Raw genomic sequence first — 19616 nt, 5'->3', positions numbered from 1 at the left:
TTGATGAAACAGTACACGTTCTCGCACGGCAGACTTTTCGAACATTGTTGCCTAAATTCTCAAAATTCGGATGTAACTCGTTCGAAACCTAATACCACGCCGTTATCATCCCCTAAACGTAGTTTCTGACGGTGGGGATGTAAGAGATCATGATCTCCTGTTAGAGGAATCAAAGACTTACCCAAACGGGGGTCACTTAACCGGTGGTGTAGAAGGGACCAGAGTCCCCTTTGACCAAAAAATGGGAAGCCACAACCCCCATTGCTTGAAAAATGTATAATTGTAAAATCTATTCATCATTCTTCCTCTATTTTGTATTCAGTTGTTTAAATCAAAGCAATATTGGGGTTGAAAGTACATTATTTGTTTAGAAAACCACAGCCAACGTTTCGCCCAGGTTGCTGGACTTTCTCAAGGTTAGTTTTATTTAGTTAAAAATGTAATGCTGATGGATTTGATTAAGTGGTAAACTTAGTAAATTAAGTAAGTGTAAAAATGGTATCTGCTTATTAGAAAGCTTTCCTAAATATTACTCCAGATATGGATATGTTTCTAATAAGTTTATCGCAAATTTTGCGAAACGCGCATATTAGATAAACTTTGATTTATACTTACCAAATGGGAACAGTTACATTCACTCACGAGTTAACACTCTTAAGTTCACAATTTACGGCTCATAATTTTAGTAAAAATGTAATAACTAACGCGCCTAAGTATTAAAATTCAAAAAACTTTTCCAACTCGCTACTTATGAGCCATCTTTTGTAGACAGGCTAACTTAAAAATTAGTATTTTCCCTACTGCTGCTCCATCTATCAACCAATCACTTAAGAAAAGTAGATACCAATCAGGTTTAAGGTTATGTTATACATAACAAACAACTAGTAATTAATTAATATAAGAGTAATTAGAAAAATAAATAAGAAATAAGTATTTTATTAGTGTAGCAAACGAAACTAAATAATGTCGTTTTGTGTATTAGCTCGAAATATTCCAAAAGGCATTGGTAAAACAACAGTTACTTGTGGTAATAAAATTTTAGTTACATAACAAAAATTTTATCTTTTAGGGCTTTGTACATTTAAAAGTCCTAATATTGTATTTGGAAATAAGCTAAATCTGACTAAGCTGGTATCACAGAAACAGTTCACGTCGTTCAATCAACTACCAAGAAACAAAAATATTAAACAATTGCTATCACAAGCTGTTGTAAAAAACAAGCAAGCTTTACGAAATGCCTCCACAGATAGTGATCACAGGAAATTGTGGACTGCTGAAAGGGCTATATCATTACTGTTGTTGGGAGTAGTTCCTTATGGAATTATTTCCCCAAATGCAGTAACAGATAATTTAATGGCTGTTCTAACAGTGGCTCATATTCACTGGTAAGTTACTTTTCTAATAAACACTGGCCTCTTTGATTTAAACAGTCAGCATTTACATTCAAATACTGACCACTAAAGAATACTGATCATATGAATTTGAATATGGAAGCTATATAAGATTTAAATACTGACCAGTAAGATGTAAAACTTATTTTTTGTTGCTTCTCTAATTTGGTTGTACACACACATTTTTAATCCTTAGAAATCAAAATAAATTATAAAAAGTAAGTGTTGAGATTGAAATTAAGTAGGAAATGTCCTTTTTTAAGGGGTTTAGAAGCCGTTGTAGTTGATTATGTACGACCACTTGTATTTGGACCAGTAATTCCTAAAGTAAGCCTTATAATTCTGTATGTAATTTCGGCTGCAACTCTTGGTGGCCTTTTGTACTATAACTTCACCAATATTGGAATAGGAAAAACAATTAAAAAGGGGTGGAATCCAAAGAGTGCATAAATACCAAGCAATTTTGAGTAATAACTTAAGTTTCATATGAGTGTAAATCACATATATAGTTGTCCTGTGAATAAAACTCTTTAAAGTTTAGGTATGTCCTCTTAATTTATTAAACATTTGATTACAGTGATAAAATTAAATATTTTCATTTACAAATGAAATAAATAAATATTTAATCCATCAATGTGATGGATCTATAACTGTTTAAAACTACCACAACTGTTCTTATATAATATATAAGTTTAAAACAATAACAGTACCTTACTAAGGGAATTATGCTAAAACAAATACAATGGAAGACAAGTGTTTAGTTAAATATTTAAATTTATAATAAATAATACACATATTTATTAATCTGATGTTTGTGAAGTGATATTTTCCTGATAAAATGTGTTAAGTGCTTTCCACTGTTTACCACCCAACAGTATGTGAGGTCTTTTGTCAATCATAAAATGAACTGCTTTCTCTGGAGGCCAAGAATACCTCTAAAAGTTAGAAATGTTTACAATAATATATTTATTTAAAATCATTATAGTATACCCTCATGAGATAGCATCCAACAAGTGTTGCACTTCTTGTTCTACCTGCCTTACAATGGACATAAATTGTTGGTTTATTACCATTTATCACTTCCCCATTTCTTGCAATAAATTCGTTCATGAATTGCACACCTTCCTGAAGCTTATTTTGACAAGGTGTTCGAAAAAAATCAATTGTGGGCAACTGAAGAAACTGAACACCTGCTTCTTTCCATTTCTAAAATGCCAACAACATTCTTGTTAATTCCTTAAAATAATTACCTGATGTAGTTGTTCTCACATTCCCATCATTAGCAAACCATAATTCGTAGTCTTCATTCATTGATATTACAGCTTTAACATTTTCGTTTTCTACCAACTACAATACAATTATCAAAGATTAGAGCAATGTTATGGCTGATATTTTAACCTTACGTGTTCAGTCATGGATGGAAATGGTAAGGCTCCCAAGATAACAAAATCGTCAATCCTGTCGTACCAATTTCGGGAAGAAATTCTTTCCATTATCAAATTATACATTAACGTGGGATAAAATGATAATCTCGCAAACATTTTGAAGGATTAGCTCTTTACACAAATATAACAGTTAAAATTTTCAACAGGCACACTTTTTATGTCCTACTAACACACTTTTTGTCCAGTCTGCTTTCTAAAAGTCCTCCCAAGAGAATGAAAGTAAATGTTATTTTTCTTCATCACTATTCCTAAATGTTATCTCATATCCATGTCATTTGCATTTAAAGATTAAATCATGTAATTTACATCTATTTGACTAATAATTTACATTTAAAAAGAAAAGGTTAGTAGGATTATTATGTAAGGTTAGATATTCAAAACGATACGTCAAAAAAAATGTGTCTAGGATACAGTCAGACAATAGGCACCCTGGACAATAATGGCTAAAGATACCGAACTTGAGTATCAGAGGTTATGTTATAGTTATTTGTATCCTATTCTATTCAAAACAGTAAGTAATTTATAAATAAACAAGCATTATACGACTAATCTACATGTTTAAAGGATGCTAACTAAAGGAGTTTGGTAATGGCCCAAAAATGTACAGAAACATTTAGAAGTACTTTTGGAGCAATCGACAAACAATTATTACGATGGTTTCCTGGTCATATGGACAGGGGGCTAAAGCAAATGCAACAAAAACTTAAAATGGTAGATTGTATTATAGAAGTTCACGATGCGAGAATACCATTTACAGGAAGAAATACAAATTTCAAATACACTGTCAGCGGAATAAAACCCCATGTTTTAGTGCTGAACAAAGTGGATATGATTGAAAAACGTTTTCTGCCATTACTGCAAAAACGTTTACGTGATGAGAACGAACATGTATTGTTTACTAATTGTAAAGACCAATCTGATTCGAGCATTAAAAAGTTATTTTCCTTAGTGCAGAAGCTCATAAATTCATCAGACAGGTACAACCGTGAAGGTGATAAAGACTATAATGTAATGATAATTGGAGTTCCAAATGTAGGAAAGTCTTCTTTAATAAATAAGCTAAGGAACATATTCCTGAACAGAGCAAATGCTGCAGCTGTTGGTGCTGCACCGGGTATTACAAGAAGTGTTCAAACAAAAATAAAAATTTGTGATGACCCTTTATTCTTTCTGTTTGACACTCCAGGTATAACTATACCAAAAGTGGACAATGCTGAAGTCTGGTTGAAATTGGCATTGTGTGCCATAGTTCAGGACCATCTCGTTGGAGAGCCCATTATTGCAGATTATTTGCTTTACTGGTTAAATAAACAAAACAAATTAAACTATGTCGAAGCCTTTAATCTAGAAGGAGCCACAGATGATATTTTAAATGTTCTTGTACAAATTGCAAAACAACAGAACAAGGTTTTAAAAATGCGGAATACAAACAATGAGTATGTAATTAAGCCTGATTTAACTCATGCTGCCAAATATGTGATTAAGAGTTTTAGAAATGGGACATTGGGTAATATCATGTTGGATGAAGATCTCCTTTAGTAAAATTTGTAAATATAGTATAGTAAAACAGTAATTAATAAATATTTGTAAATGAAATAGCAGTTTTAAGGATAATAGACACTTTAAAATATCTAATATCCATACATTAATTGTTTAAGTTTAGGTACTAGTATCATATATTCTATGTTCATTAAAAAAGACTGCGGAGCGACTGGTCGTGCGGCTCACGCGTGCGCCCCATGAAAATAGATGAATTTTTGCGCAAAAAAGTTGCGATTTTTGGCAGATGAATATTTCGCGATAGTAATACGGTCATATTACTTAACAAAAATTGTATTAATTGAAGCTATAACAAGATATACACAGAAATAAAAAAAAAAATGCGCTTGTTATATAAAAAAGGCCTAAAATTATTTTATCACTACTTTTGTTATTTAAATTTGATATAGCTAATGCAGTTATCAAAAAACCTTAAAAATATTTTTATCAAATATTCATATTCTTATCAACAGTTAATGTTTTTGTAAACTTAATTGCATTTTTTATTGGAGAAAATTTTACAGGTGCGTATTGAAGGATAATTAAATAAACATCTGTAATTAATACTATACGTGGAAAAAAAAGTTCATTTTCATTTATATAAATGTATATCAACTAGTGATGATTTGTATGTAAAAGTGACTAATATTTAGGAAGTTTTAAAAGCATTGGCTTCAACCAGCTGATTTATTATCTTTTCATTTCGTTTAAACAGTTCGAGACGCGTTCGTGTTTATCTCTGTGTATTTCGTATTAGTTTACGTGAATTTATTAATGAGAGTTTACTGAAAATCGCAAAATCGCTTCAGGAAAATATACTTTTTCCAAAATCAGATTACATGTGACTGCTTTTTTCTATTTTGTGTTTATTAACTTTAAAATAACAAAGTGAGTGTTTATTGTCCTTGGGCAATGTCAGATGGACGTAGGTACGAGGTTTGTCCAAATACTGCAGTGTTAGAATGGTTTTGGTAAGTTTTTACTCTATTTTAATTAAAGTTGAAGTAAATGCGACAGTATTTAAATGGTCAGGTCCGGGCTTGGTACCTAAAAATACCTCTTGCAATTACCGTTTTAATAACTGGTCAACGTCACAAAATAAAATGTCAACATTGAAACAAAAAATTGTTCCTTAAACATTTATACATTTATTACCTAATAATAATAGATAAATTACATTTATTTATATACAGATGCATCATACATTTTTAATTTGGGACGAAATTGTTATCATTAAGTACTTTTTTACGTAAATATTTATCAAATAGTTGAATCGTAATTTGTAATATATATGCAAGATGACAAAACATGATCACCTTATCATCATAAAGCTTGACGGATGTATGAATTTGATTTTCCTTATTGGCTAACAAAAGGACCCTGTTAATTCACATTGTTAAACATATCGAAACAAGGTAATAGAACAAATGAATTAAATACATTTTTCTTCTGTTGGCACTTTCAAGACAAGAGGTACCCTCACGTTTTACCTACTTGATAAATTTATTTGAATCCACCCCTGTCAATTCGTATTGACAAAAATGAATAGGGTGCATGTTTAATTTATAATTATATTTATTAACAAACGCCTTCCTAAAACATTGTATGAGTAAATATCTAACTAATATTATAAAATAGTTTATATTTCGTATAAATAGTACAATTTTTTATTAATAACCAAATAATTTGTATCATCCTCGCCATACCGGGATATCGATAATTTTCTATTTTCAAAGTATAAAAAATTATACGTATTTCTAATCATCAAGTATATAAACATCCNACTTTTTTGATGTTCTACCCTCGGGCCAAAATGATGGATACGTTTGCTTTAAAAACGAACACAAATAATTTAATTTGTTGTTTATAGATGGTTTATTTGAAATACTATGATTAATAATCATAATTAGTATCAAATAAATTATTAACTTACTGAATTATGGTGTTGAACACATAAGACAACAACAGCTGAACATTCATAATTTGTATCATCCTCGCCATACCGGGATATCGATAATTTTCTATTTTCAAAGTATAAAAAATTATACGTATTTCTAATCATCAAGTATATAAACATCCATTTCACAGCCAATATTTAATTCTTTTCTTTCCAAGCAACGTAAATCCCGCAGACTAAAAAATATTCGCGGTAATATAAGAAATATTACGATGGAGTTACACAATTATTTAAATTTGGAAAGCACTTTGCGTATTACGCCATTGCTTTAGATACGGTCCTGTTACAAACTGAATAAAGAAGTGTATAATTTATTTTTAAAAATATCTTCTGTAATATTCTTGCTATAATTTTATAAATTAGTTATAGTTTTATGTAGGTATTTGACATTATAGGTCTTTAAGTCTAGATATTTTTGGCATATTGCTGTTCTTTTGTTTTTAAAACATTTTCTAATCGACACCTAATTGTTTCGAAGTACCTGTACGATTTTAAATGAAAGTTGAACATCATAATAATTTGATATCACATTTTTACTAACAGTATACAGTCGAAAAGTTTGATCTTCTCTTTTTTTACGCATATCACTAAACAGAGCAGGATTAGGTATATTTTAACACATTTTCTTAAAATATGACACGCATATAGGTACGTACAGAGTCATTTAAGTAATTATTTAAGTAATACCACAGTTTGTTCCTATTTTTGGCTACTTTTTTCTATCCACGTATAAGTAGAAAAATGCAAATTGACTTAGAATAATTCAAAAAACAAATAACGTTTGTCACAATTAAAAAGTAAAGCCTGTTAAAATAAAATAAAGGAGATGAAGCTTTCTTTTTTTTTAACAAATATGCAGCACATGCCTTAAAATTATTTATGCGTGTATACCTACATATATATTCATAAATAGTATTTTCATGGTAGAAATATAATTTTACCAATAGGTAGGTACATTTATTTGTATAGACAATTACGTTTCATTCAAATATAATATTACAATAATAATAATAATAATAATTACAATTAAGTACACAACTTAATTATGGGAGGAATTACGTTTAATTTTTCACCCTATGATCAGTATTGTTGAGGTGGTAATAACCCTGTTGAGAAAGTCCGTTTTGTCGGTCCTTTTGATGGTCACTATTATCAACTTGAATGTTACCGTTAAAATTCAATTGATTCATTTGATTACTTGATTGATCGATTTGATAAAGGTGTTGAACAGATTCATTACTCAGTTGCTGTTGACTGCTCGTGTGCGCCATGTCGTTATTTTGGCCATTTGAATGTCCAGATTGGCTAGGCCCCTTTTCTTTCACATCTTTATTAGCTTTCTCTTTCAAATCTTTGTTGAGATAATGGAGTACGTAATGTAACACCAGGTCATAGCAATATTTATATTCAGTCTAAAAAACAAAACACTTGCAATAGTTACAGTACGGTCTACGTTAAATGACGGTGACTTTTTAATGTACTCACGATGTTTTCTATCAGTTGAGGCCTGTGCCTTCTCACAGTTCTTGCTGCTTGGAAAATATCGACTTCCCCATGTTGGACCACTTGTTCTATACAAGCGTTTGCGGCACAATAAACCCCACATCTACTCCTTCCATCCCTTAAGTCAAAATTAGTTAGTGAAGTATTGTTTTCTTTTTGTTTTTCTAATTATGATTTTCTTAAATAAATTTGTTACATTTCTGTGAAAACCCCAGCAAAATCGGTTTTAAAATGACGTAGTTATAAATGTTTAAAGTTTTATAGGGTGGCGCCTGCCCCTGGGGCGAATGGCCTTTGTTTATTTACAACATCATACAATGGGGATTCCCCAGAAAACAGGTACACTGATTGACCTAATTTCCTATTGGCTGCCGTAGTAGTGTGGCGATAGGCAGCCAATCAAGTGCCTCGAATGGGTTTAAAACAGTAGAATTATGCATTTCTAAGTTAGTCAACCCCGGTGCATAGGGAAGTGTACTTGATCTCTTCAAATTTTTATTGAAAATTACGTAAATATTTATTGTTTTAGGTAGTTTATAAATAACAAAACAATAATATTTAATGTTCCCTTGTATATCGATTGTTTTTTTTTCAAATAATTTTTATAATTCTCAATTTTATTTTATTTTCGGAATGGTTATTTTGTTAATTAATTAATTGACTTACTGTGATACAACGCACACAGGTCCGTAATCAGTTCTTTGTCTCCACCTCTCAACCATGTTCATTAATTCCACTAAAGAATTCGTTGAAGTGGGTACTTTGTGACCCATAGGCCAACAGGTCAACTGGAATAACTGAACAGTTCGAGGGGGAGCTTTCACCCCAGCCATTAATTCGGTTAAAGAGACGATCTACGAAATAAGCTCATTAATATACTACGAAGGGCTTCGTTTTCGATAGTTGAAGTCAATTTTAGAAAATTACCTTTTTGTTTATTCTGAAAAGCCATGTCTTAATATTCGTGTAGTGATTATGAGAAATGTGGTCTATCGTGAATACAGGGCCGTACTTTTTTGATGTTCTACCCTCGGGCCAAAATGATGGATACGTTTGCTTTAAAAACGAACACAAATAATTTAATTTGTTGTTTATAGATGGTTTATTTGAAATACTATGATTAATAATCATAATTAGTATCAAATAAATTATTAACTTACTGAATTATGGGGTGGAACACATAAGACAACAACAGCTGAACATTCATAATCATATACCAAAGACCAAAATTCACCCAACGTCATTTTTACAGGCCATTCTGTAACTATATACTCCCTGGGCTTCGTGTAACCCTTTAAAAAAAAAGTAAATGTAGGGGTGGTTATAGATCTAATTCGGATACATCGCATGACGTTCCAAAAACTGCGTTTTTTTTATTTAAATCCAATTAGAAGAATTTTCAGTTTACTTTTCAACAAGAGTGTTTTTTACAAAACACAACGAAACAAAACTTAATTTATTTTTCGATTTTGTAATTCATATAAAATTTATTAATCTCCTAAAAAGAAGTCACTTCTATGCTCGCGAACGGTTAATTTAGAAATTTGAAAAAGGTTGTTAAGAGTGTATGTTTGGAGCACGGCATTGTACGGGTGCGAAACATGGACAGTGGGCGCGGCGGAAAAGAAAAGGTTAGAAGCGTTCGAAGTGTGGTGTTATAGGCGGATATGGGATATCGTGGGTAGAAAAGGTTAGAAATGAAGAGGTATTGGAAAGAATAGGAGAACAGAGGGCTCTATGGAAGTCAGTAAAAAATAGGCGAGATAGGTTGGTAGGACACCTTCTCAGGCATGAAGGTCTAGTCAAAGACATATTACAGGCAGAAACAGGAGTTAGGAGGGGTAGAGGTGGACCTAGATTAGATTACTGTTCGCAAATAGTTAAGGATGTGGGTTGTTCTAGTTTTAGGATAATGCGAAGTTTAGCTCAGGATAGGAAAGAGTGGAGGTGCGTGTCCAACCAGTCTTAGGACTTATGACCTTATGATGATGATGATGAATCTCCTAATCGTAGACAATCATTTAAAGTTGACCAATTTTTAGAGGCAGGTCCGACGAAAGACTTACTGGGAATATAGCAAATTCCACACCCCAACGGTTTTCGGGTGCGGTGTCAAATAAATACACCCCTTTTATTTTAACTAAATTATGTAAAAATAATTGAAACATAAAAAAGCGCTCGTTAAATTATAAGGAGATGGAAGGTATTTATTAAGCCATGACAAGTGATATCTATGTAAAAAAGTGCGTAGAATCTCATGGTGCAAAAGGTTTTTCGAGTGCGGTGCCAAATAAGAACTTTCCGGCGTTATTTTTGTTGTATTATTATATGAATAACGTAAACATTAAAAAATGCATCTGAGATTATTTTGAGATGGAAGGTATTTACTAACCATCAGTTGAAATTACGTACGCACAGTTACTACTTTGTTTTAATTTTATTCATCTCATACCCCCTTTTTACCTTTACTCATTCATTCCATATACGTGTTGAAACTCTTTCACCGGCCCTGTTTATTGGATATACTGTAACTGTGTTACATTACCCCTTATGCTAACCCCTCAGTCTATATGCGCCTAGTGGGTAGTTCGTCGAATTATATTTAATTTGCGATCATAAATTGTTATTGAGTATATTACAAAACTAATAACGATTTTTACGACTGCACAAGCCTTTTCTTTAGATTAAGTATACTTCGTTTACTTTTTGTAGCGATGTGACCTTCAGTTTGACCGGCGCAAAGTAGAAAAGAACAGCACTAGGCCAGAAAAGGAAGGAGGCCAAACTCTCAACCGGTGAGGAGCGTATAATCCGTACAGTACTGCACGGAAAAATTGACCATTTTATCCACTACAATTGCATTGCTCAAATGTGCTGTTATTAGTACCATTTACTATTGAAAATATCAACGAGATGTTTATTTATATTTGAAGATATATAAAAGGCTTTAACGCTTGTTTTCGATTCGAACTACAATTCACGATTGAACAAAACTTTTGGCAGGTACTGTATGAAAAAGTATATTTAATGAACAAGAGTCGAGAGTATAATGAGCTTTTTTCTCTCTACCTACGATTTTGTCAGCGCGCATCCAAGACATTGAAAGGGTCATATCTCTAGAGAAAGTAAATGAAGTATAATTCTGTGAATTTATTACTCTAATAAGGGGCTTTATGCCTTGTAATATAACGGTAAAAGCGTAAAATGAATATATGTTGGATACCATATAAGAAATACTTACATCCACAAATACTGCATTAATATAGTCAGTAAAACTGTTTCCTTGGAATGACGTTAAGTAAGGACGGAAATTGTCAGCTTAAAACAAAAAAAAACTAAATTAATTAAAGGTTCAAATTCTAATGGCCTTATGTTCCATATACAAAAAAAAGCATTTGTAATGAATAAAAAAGTTAGACAATTTCCCCAACTTTAAATTCTTGCGTAATTGGGTAGAGAGCGAGATTTTCCAAGGTCGTAACTTTGGAACGTAATAATTCAGCAAGCATTGTCGTGGTGGTACTTGTAGCATTACTTTTGTGCTAGGGAAGAAAAGCAGTCAGCTCTCTTATTAAAAATAATGAGACACTTGGCAATAAGATTTTCAAGCTGCCCTAGTTTTCTTTTAATAATTAACAAACATGATTTCCAGCTAACACAGAAATCACACTTTTATAACTAAAAAAGTATCCCTACTTATTAGGAGTATATTTTGTCTCATGTGAAATTATTAAGTTAGAAAAAAAAAATTATATAAATGCGAAGCAAATTTATGCATTTGATTTAATTATGTAAAAGTCGCATTTCATGAAATGAAATATCAAGCAATTTTTATTTGTTGATATCAAAAACTGTCGGATATAAACAATGCCATTAAAGATTTTTGTTTAAATTCGGTCCTGTTCCTTGTTTTCCAGTCGCCTTTTCAATAAACTAATTCAGTCATTCCAACGGCGAATGAATTTCCCTTTTTCTGCTTGGCTTGGTACAGCTGATTTGGTAAAGTAATTTAATTAAATCGGTGAAATTCCGGACTTGACTTGTAGAAATAGAATTTTAAGTCTACATCTGGCAGCTTCCATCAAAGAAATAATACTCATTGTCAGTAAAAAGCTCTCATTTCGAGTCAGTTCACATTTGCTAATATTTCTTGCCCGCAGCCCTGGACTATCCCTTCAAACGAATGCTTTACCACGATATCCGTTTTTTATTATTCTTTTTGTTTTATGACATTAATAAATAACGTTCATTCGTCCCTAAAAGCTGTCGTAATACCCTACGTAGCGGTCCTTTCTGTTCATTCTTTATTATTACTGTATAAACTAGCTTAAATTATCAAGTATTCCGTGTTACGCGACAGTCAGTTGTTGAAGTCGATGTTTTTAGCATGATATGCAGCAACTGTCAATTTTGTTAGGTTAGGACAGTTGTATTTCTGGTCGTGAAAACGTAGTGTCAATTACATAAAGACCACTTCATAAATAATATATTTTTATACTATTTATTGTTTAAAAACGTTTTTTTACTCACGCGGAACAATAAGGACATCCCTGTTCTTTTTCCTGTTGTCCCCGCGATGCCCTCCGGCGCAATCGCCAATGGTGAATCTGGGGGTCTGTTTACATATCAGTAAATATTCCCTCTGGTACTCGTTCATTTTTGTAACGGGATCCTTTACCGATTTTTGCTTCAGTCTTTGAGAAAGTTCACTTACGGGGAACCACGAATTCCCACAGGTTACGTGCTCCTCTAAAGTATCGTATATGAATTTGTATTGGTCCTATAACAAACAAAAAATGGTTTTTATTTATTCGCGAAACAGTAATTAGGAGTTTTTAGATGATTTCAATCCTAACATTTTTTAATCTCTGATTTTATTATTACAGTAGTATAAGAAAACATTGAATTTTTCGATTTGAAATATTTGCGGTGACAGAGACACCCTGTATGTATTTTTTAATAATGAATTTTATGGTGTACTATACACTTTTATGTTGACTTTACAGAAGTCGAGAAACCGTTATTTGCAGTTAAAATTTCTCGTAAGAAATTTAGTAAAATTTGCGTTTAAATGAAATACCCAAGCGACGAAGGTGTTAATATTCAAGAGACTTCTCGCTCAGTTTATTAAAGTTCATATTTTATAAATATGCTAAATCGAGTTTTTATTCCATTTAACTGTTGAGAGACCTTCAAGTGGTTTAGAAATATTATTTCTAAAAGTTGAATATAAAAACGTAACAAGCTTCTAAAAAATGGAATTGGTTGGCAGATATACTTTTTTTAAATGGTACTAGCAAAATTGAGTTTGGTCTTGTATTTTCGCAAAATGAAAACCGAAGGAACAAGACCAAGACTAAAACTATTACTGAATATGCATGACAAAGATCAAATATGCAAGAGTAAACGAAAAATTATTACTTTCGGTGAGTTTATGAGTAAAACCATTTGGAGCAACTTTAATACAGTAGAACCTTGATAACTTAAACCTCGATAACGTAACAATCTCTATGAATTTATAAAATTTTGTGTTTCCTTCCCCTCGGAGTCCAAAACCTCTATTACTTAAAATAAAAACCCTCTATAACTTAAACGAATAATTTGGGCATCGCACCTCAGTATGCAGTGAAAAGTGGTTTGAATCGGGGAGAAAATTTTCTATGTAAAAGACGAAGAATCGCTGAATTTCCTAATTTAGAAAAATGTTTGTTTACATGGTTTAGACAGTGTAGAAATATGTAAAAACATTAGTGTTAGTGGACCTATACTAAAGGAAAAAACTGAAGAGTTTGCTAAGTCACTGGAAATCCATAATATTAAAGCTTAAACTTAAACACTTAGCAAGTAAAAACCTCAATAACTCAAATTATTTTACGTTTCCCTTGGTTTTTATCTAATCGAGGTTCTACTGTGCATTTTTTTATTGCAACAAACATTTATAGTGTTTCAAATTTTCTATCAAGTACCTTGTACTGTTGCCTGCTAAATAGTAACTGTATGTGTTAGAGGAAGGGTCAATTTATACAATAAAGGAAGGGTAAGTTATCGACAACTATCGACAGTATTTTGTTTAAAAGTCATGACAAGCTCGCATATGACAAAAAAAAATCTCTGCATTTAAGACAATTAGTGCGCCGGCAGACAGAAAAAAGGAGACTATATCGATGGCGTCACGACAAAAAGGCATAAGCGACATCCTCCAACTTTATCAGGTGAAAACTGTTAATTTGTTTTAATAGTATTTTTTAAACTGCTTTCTTTGAAATTCTAAAGTGATCTATGATAAAAAATACCGGTTTGTTCATTAAAAGACAAATTTTACGTAATATCCATATCTATTTTAAAATATGTTGCTTACGCCCTTTAAGTACGTCTGTTTGACTTTTGCGCCCTTTTCTTGGAGATATAAGCCTCTTAAATAGGATGCCTTTGGTTTTGTAATGGCGGCTAGGCCCTCCATAAGCCTTTCACTTTTCTTAGAGTACTATCGAGAGCTAATAGTTATTACAGAAATTAGTTAATCTTTCTAGAAGTGTAAACGCGTTTTTTTGATGGTAAACATTACCAACAATGAAATTGCGTATTAATATTCAAANTATTTTATTTGAACACACTTCTCTTTAATAAAATTAAAAATTTCTTAAATTGTCATAACTTCAAAAAAATTAACATAAAAGTAAAAGTTGTAAGTTACAAAACTAAAGGAAATGAAATTGTTAAAAAATTAAGTGTAACAAATAAAGTCCAAAGAATAATGCAACAAAAAATATGTACCCTTAATAAATTAACGTAAAAATTTATTATTTCTTCTTCATTGCTTAATATTCATCTTAAAAAGCAATGAAAAAGAAAAGGCCTAAGCGACTAATTAAAACTAATATTGGAATAGTATTTTACAGAAAGTAGTTAATCTTTGTAGAAGTATAAACGCGTTTTTTGATGGTAAACATTACCAACAATGAAATTGCGTATTAATATTCAAATGAAATTGTCGCTTACAAAAATTTTAGCTCAATTTATTGACGAAGGAAATTTTTGTCGCTTGCAGCGGTTATATTAGATGATTAGCTGAGTTACTTTACTTAAATTGACATTAAAATCTTGTTTTTCATTTTTTGGCGCTTACACCTTTTTGTCGTAACGCCATCGATATCAACAAGACAAAGACTAAAAGTATCCGAGCAAAACCGAGACTAATACATCAGCTAAAATAATTTAAAAATCTAAAGGAAGCTCGATACTTACAATATTTTCCACTAATCCTTTCCGTGCTTGCCGTAATTTTTTCAAATATCCAAAAACGTCGAAAACATCTTCCTCTTCGCCGAGTTCCAGATTTGCATCGATGGCAAGATAAACTCCTGATCGCCCCCCACCGTCACTACAAAAAGCAGACGATTTCAGAAAATTTTTTACGTAGATTTTCCGTAAACTAATTTCCTTTTTATGTATGAGAGAAGGAAACTCCACGTCTCCTCCTGTCTTTCGATAGAAAAATGATTTATTGGCTTGTTTGCTTTGCGGGTTATCTTCGAAAACGTTCGGAGAAATACTTTATATATGAATGTATGCGAAATAGATTGAAACCCCAAGATGGGAAGTAGAATTAAGTTCGAAATTTGATTTATAGGACAGACTGCAAAGTAACATTTCAAAAACTTGAGTGCAGAATAAATCATTCAAACGTCTTTCTATCAGAGGAAGAGATTTTCTCTATATTTCAAATCTTGATACGAATATAGCGAATTGACTGGACCTAATTTATCATATATATCAACAAGAGTTTTTGCGACAAAAATCTCCATACAGTAGCAATAAAACGAAAACACAATTTTAATGCTATTTTTACAATGCCAACAAGTATTTGCATATTAACAAAGCAAAAAGCAATAAATAATTTATTGAGTGCCTTTGATGTATTTTAATAAATACGTTTTACCAGCATATCCTAATTAATTTTAGCATAAGGGCTTGGAAGTGTTCCAAATATTTTAATGATGTTTAATAATTTAAATTTGTAGATTTAACGCTAAATCGATTATGTTGCTACATCAACCTTAATATACAATAAACAAGCATTTATAACTCGGAAATATATTTTTGAAAATTCGAAAACATTAAATTAAGTGTTTCTCCCTTTCTCTTCAAACGTTAACTGTATGCAGCATCGATTAAAAATCCTTATGTCCTGTTACCAGTTTCTGTCGCCATGAAATTGGTCCCACGACAAGACACATCTTAAATCTACTAGTTTTTCACTTACTTGCAATGGACGAGTATAGGTCCTGCTTCATTAGATTTTATTCTGTGCCCAACAACAGCCCTAACTCTTCTACGAAATTCAAGTATAGCATTAATAAACGGACAAGTATGACTATGCCATTCTGTGAAATGAAATTGCAAGATCAGCCTTTCTTCCACCACATTCTAAAAACAGAAACAAAATTAAATTATGGCAGTTCCGTTGTTGAAGTTCTTTAAATATTGTTAAAGCAGCTGATTTTCGGTATCTAAGAAGTCAAGATGGAAAGAACATTAGAGATATAAAACAGAGGAGAGCGCAGGGTCGAGTCGCATTTAACAAAAAATAGTAATTTCTATTGGGATCCGTCAAATGGGAGGAGCCTAAAAACATGGCGCCGATTAGGGAAAATTTACAGTTCCTATAGTGTACCGTGCAATTTCCAAGTTTTTAAATTACGATAAAATGATAAGTATTGACACAATATGTGATTGGGCTGACACAAAGCCTCGGAAAGGAAATTTCGTTGAAGGTGAGCGTGTTTTTAATGCCAATCACATTATAAAATTCGGAAATAACAAATCCGGAAGCTAGCCTTCAAATTCCGTCAAGTTTACTGCCTACTTTTTACAAACTTCGGATTTAAAAAGTGATTCACGTTATATAATTGGTGAGGTGATTCTGGGTGATTTAAGCAATATCATATCAATGACTTGCACGTGCAAAGCCGATTTAAGAGAACGTTGCAAACACATTATTGCAACTTTGTTGTATTGCAGCAGGTAGGTTCTTAACCTCAAAATACTTATATCGTATCATTAGAATTGTGTTAAATCAATTACACAGGAATAAATAATTTCTCACTTTATAATTTTAGTATGATTCTAGTTTTAAATATTAAGGTTATGGCTGATGGTAAATACTTGCTGAAATATAATCATGTGCATTAAAATGACGTGAACAAATTTTTATTCCGGAATTCACTTCTTTGATACCTACTGCTTTCATCCAAGCTTCTATTAGTTTACTTTTTTCTCTAATTTTCCGAATATATTTTTTACATATATAAAACGGTTAGTTTTTATTGGAAAGTAGTTAATGTAGGTGAAGAGTGAAGATCTATGTCTGAAGTGCTATTGCAGCTTTTCACTGAACATATTAACTTTTTATTTGATTTAACTTTAGAAGAAAACTTCGTCGACTCCATCATCAAAAAAATTTTTACTTTTTTAACGTGTTTTATTATTTTAATAAACAATTTTACAATTTGCGTGCACAGTTCCTATGTAAATTTTTCCCTCATTCGAGATATAAATTTTGCCACCAGATGGTGTATGCCCAATACTTACGAACGGTTAATTTAGAAATTCGAAAAAGATTGTTAAAGGTGTATGTTTGGAGCGCGACGCTGTACGGGTGCAAAACATGGACGTCGGGCACACTGGAAAAGATAAGGTTAGAGGCGAATGATGGGGAGACCGTGGATAGAGACGGTTAGAAATGAAGAGATATTAGAAGGAATAGGAAAACAAAAAAGGGAGATAGATTGGTGGAACACCTTCTCAGGCATGAAGAAGGACTAGTTAGACATATATTTGAAGCAGAAGCAAGAGCTAAAAGAGGTAGACCTAGATTAGATTACTGTTCACAAATAGTTAAGAATGTGGGATGTTTTGGTTTAGGGAAATGCGAGGATTAGATCAGGATGGGACAAAGTAAAGGTGCCCAACCAGTTGTGGGACTGACGACCTTTTAATGGTGATGATAATGATGAGGTGGATTTGATGTTAGGTTGGCTGTTATCTAAACTAATGTCTAACCCTATCTTGAAAAAAGTAAAGTTTTTTAACTTTCAAATGCCCTCTAAATTCTCTTAGAATAATGATCGAAATTACGAATGATATAAATAAAATTTTGTTCTAAAGTGCTTTATGGGCCACTTCTTTTAGGTTGATGTTAATGCGGTTGGTTCATAAACTTCAAAAATAAATTGCCAACAGTTTTATATTCAATCGGCGCCAGTTTAAGTTGTTAGCGTCTATATTGATTTCTCATACTTCATCATATGCCTTCAGCATCTTTTTTAATCGAGAAGTATTACTAATATCAAATTTTTGACTACACGATATAACTTAATAAGTGAAGTGACTTTTTATGTCTGATTTTTTTTTAGAGTTCTCTTCCTATGCGTACAGGCAGAGCTACAAAATTTCTTCGACGAATTCTTTAACTTACTTCGAATTCCTTTCTTCTTAGTCTAAATGTCCGTATGTGGAAATTAGCTAGTTCCTCTTCTTGAACTATAGAAACTGTTAAATCACCATAAACTTCTTCTATCTGTTTCGAAGCTGGCCAATATTGAACACACATTACCTGGAAAACGTATTTCATTTGTTCCTAGAAGCTTTATGAGTTTTCTAAATATAGGTTACCGGGTTTTATACCATTTTTGAACCCCTAATATCATTATTTTAAACAGGAGGAATAGTAGTATAATATTGGACGTTTACGATTGAATCGTTTTCTAAAAGGGATTTTAATGGACCGAGATATCTAAATATAGAAACCCATTCTCATCTTTTATGTGACATTTCTTCTTCGCAACGGTAGAAATAAAATTTTTACCATATCCGTACCGAAAGTACGATCTATTTTCCTTGATTTTAGGGATGAATATACAACATTCCTTCCCCAGTTCCCGAGTAATTACTCCTTCTTAAGAGAGGATTTTACCATCCTTCGCGAGTTATTTAAACAGGTATCAATTTCCGTGCAAAAGATTTAAAAATACTTCCCTAATAAATAGCAAATATGATTTCTTCCCTGGTAGGTTTTCTCATCCCTAAAATCAGGATAAATCGTTCTTCCGGGGCAGAGGTATGGCAAAAAATCGATTATGGTCTCGGAAAGAAAGTACGGTAACCCCTCCCGGGAATTTGCCGCTTTTATCCTCGGGAGGTAATGCCGTAGGCACCATGGTACGTAATAAGTACAATATATACAGTACAATGAAATATATAAAGAAGTTGTTAATGTTTTTCACAACTTCCATGATTATATTTCACTAATTTATCGTAAAAAAATGTCCCTTTCATGAGCCTACCTTGATGAAATCAAAGGTTTTTGTGAGCATAACTATGCAACTGGCTCTCTCTGACCAAACCATTCTCCAAAAGTCTGTAACCGTTTCTTCCGTGGGCCCTTGAGTAACAATATAGGCGTTTGGCTTTAGTAGACTCTGGAAACAAATTGTTAAATTGCATTCAAACGGTTCAGTTTATATTATTTCATATTATCTTTTTTGAAGTGAAATTTCTTTACGCACGGTAGGGTAAGTCCGTTTCATGCGAGTTGCTATGTAACGAAATCATGCAACGCATTTCTCCCGCTGTCTGTCCCTATGTATGCTTAGATCTTTAAAACTACGCAACGGATTTTGATGCGGTTTTTTTTAATAGATAGAGTAATTCAAGAAGAAGGTTTATATGTATAATATATGCATAATATAGTAGAGAAACGCTGATAATTTTAGAGGTTTG

The 19616-nt window shown here is 32.2% G+C and overlaps 4 protein-coding genes across 5 annotated transcripts; 2 read left to right on the top strand and 2 right to left on the bottom strand.

The window, feature by feature from the left end:
- Window positions 1–837: 837 nt before the first annotated feature.
- Window positions 838–1931, top strand: LOC112905956 (succinate dehydrogenase [ubiquinone] cytochrome b small subunit, mitochondrial). Its single transcript, XM_025979423.1, has 3 exons — window positions 838–1006; window positions 1070–1385; window positions 1655–1931. Exons 1-3 carry the CDS (start codon window positions 964–966, stop codon window positions 1839–1841), a joined length of 546 nt encoding a protein of 181 aa, XP_025835208.1. The 5' UTR covers window positions 838–963; the 3' UTR covers window positions 1842–1931.
- Window positions 1932–2011: 80 nt separating this feature from the next.
- LOC108732375 (phosphatidylglycerophosphatase and protein-tyrosine phosphatase 1) lies at window positions 2012–3207 on the bottom strand. Its single transcript, XM_025979422.1, has 5 exons — window positions 3007–3207; window positions 2795–2947; window positions 2661–2738; window positions 2382–2597; window positions 2012–2326 (listed from the first exon to the last, which is right to left on the bottom strand). Exons 2-5 carry the CDS (start codon window positions 2930–2932, stop codon window positions 2192–2194), a joined length of 567 nt encoding a protein of 188 aa, XP_025835207.1. The 5' UTR covers window positions 2933–2947; window positions 3007–3207; the 3' UTR covers window positions 2012–2191.
- A 41-nt stretch (window positions 3208–3248) lies between these two features.
- LOC108732410 (mitochondrial GTPase 1) lies at window positions 3249–4432 on the top strand. 2 transcript variants are annotated; one of them, XM_018463190.2, is made up of 2 exons: window positions 3249–3347; window positions 3401–4432. In XM_018463190.2, the coding sequence occupies exon 2, from the start codon at window positions 3425–3427 to the stop codon at window positions 4373–4375; it is 951 nt and encodes a 316-aa protein (XP_018318692.1). In that variant the 5' UTR covers window positions 3249–3347; window positions 3401–3424; the 3' UTR covers window positions 4376–4432. The 2 variants fall into 2 exon arrangements, with proteins under 2 accessions (XP_018318692.1, XP_018318693.1); XM_018463191.1 differs by having other exon boundaries at window positions 3294–3347; window positions 3415–4432.
- Window positions 4433–7228: 2796 nt separating this feature from the next.
- LOC108732374 (receptor-type tyrosine-protein phosphatase U-like) lies at window positions 7229–19354 on the bottom strand (the record flags this gene model as incomplete). Its single annotated transcript, XM_018463140.2, has 11 exons — window positions 7229–7744; window positions 7818–7953; window positions 8502–8689; window positions 8763–8891; window positions 8996–9127; window positions 11077–11153; window positions 12366–12615; window positions 15081–15216; window positions 16099–16262; window positions 18313–18450; window positions 19181–19354. Coding segments are annotated over 11 exons (1875 nt in total), but the record flags the coding sequence as incomplete, so codon positions are not given.
- Window positions 19355–19616: the final 262 nt, after the last annotated feature.

Source organism: Agrilus planipennis, unplaced genomic scaffold (genome assembly GCF_000699045.2).
Source record: "Agrilus planipennis isolate EAB-ADULT unplaced genomic scaffold, Apla_2.0 scaffold73, whole genome shotgun sequence".
In the NCBI taxonomy this organism is placed as follows: Eukaryota; Metazoa; Arthropoda; class Insecta; order Coleoptera; family Buprestidae; genus Agrilus; species Agrilus planipennis.
Note: the sequence above shows the minus strand (reverse complement) of the source record. Positions and strands in the feature narration are given on the sequence as shown.

Bases quoted from the DNA above. Each gene is read 5' to 3' on its own strand.
- LOC112905956 (XM_025979423.1), top strand. From the start codon at position 964: ATGTCGTTTTGTGTATTAGCTCGAAATATTCCAAAAGGCATTG. The intron at 1,007-1,069 runs GTAAAACAACAG...TTTATCTTTTAG, and splicing joins AAATATTCCAAAAGGCATTG to GGCTTTGTACATTTAAAAGT. The intron at 1,386-1,654 runs GTAAGTTACTTT...TCCTTTTTTAAG, and splicing joins ACAGTGGCTCATATTCACTG to GGGTTTAGAAGCCGTTGTAG.
- LOC108732375 (XM_025979422.1), bottom strand. From the start codon at position 2,932: ATGTTTGCGAGATTATCATTTTATCCCACGTTAATGTATAATTTGATA. The intron at 2,598-2,660 runs GTGAGAACAACT...TTGGCATTTTAG, and splicing joins GGTTTGCTAATGATGGGAAT to AAATGGAAAGAAGCAGGTGT. The intron at 2,327-2,381 runs GTATACTATAAT...TCTAACTTTTAG, and splicing joins TTGGATGCTATCTCATGAGG to AGGTATTCTTGGCCTCCAGA.
- LOC108732410 (XM_018463190.2), top strand. From the start codon at position 3,425: ATGGCCCAAAAATGTACAGAAACATTTAGAAGTACTTTTGGAGCAATC.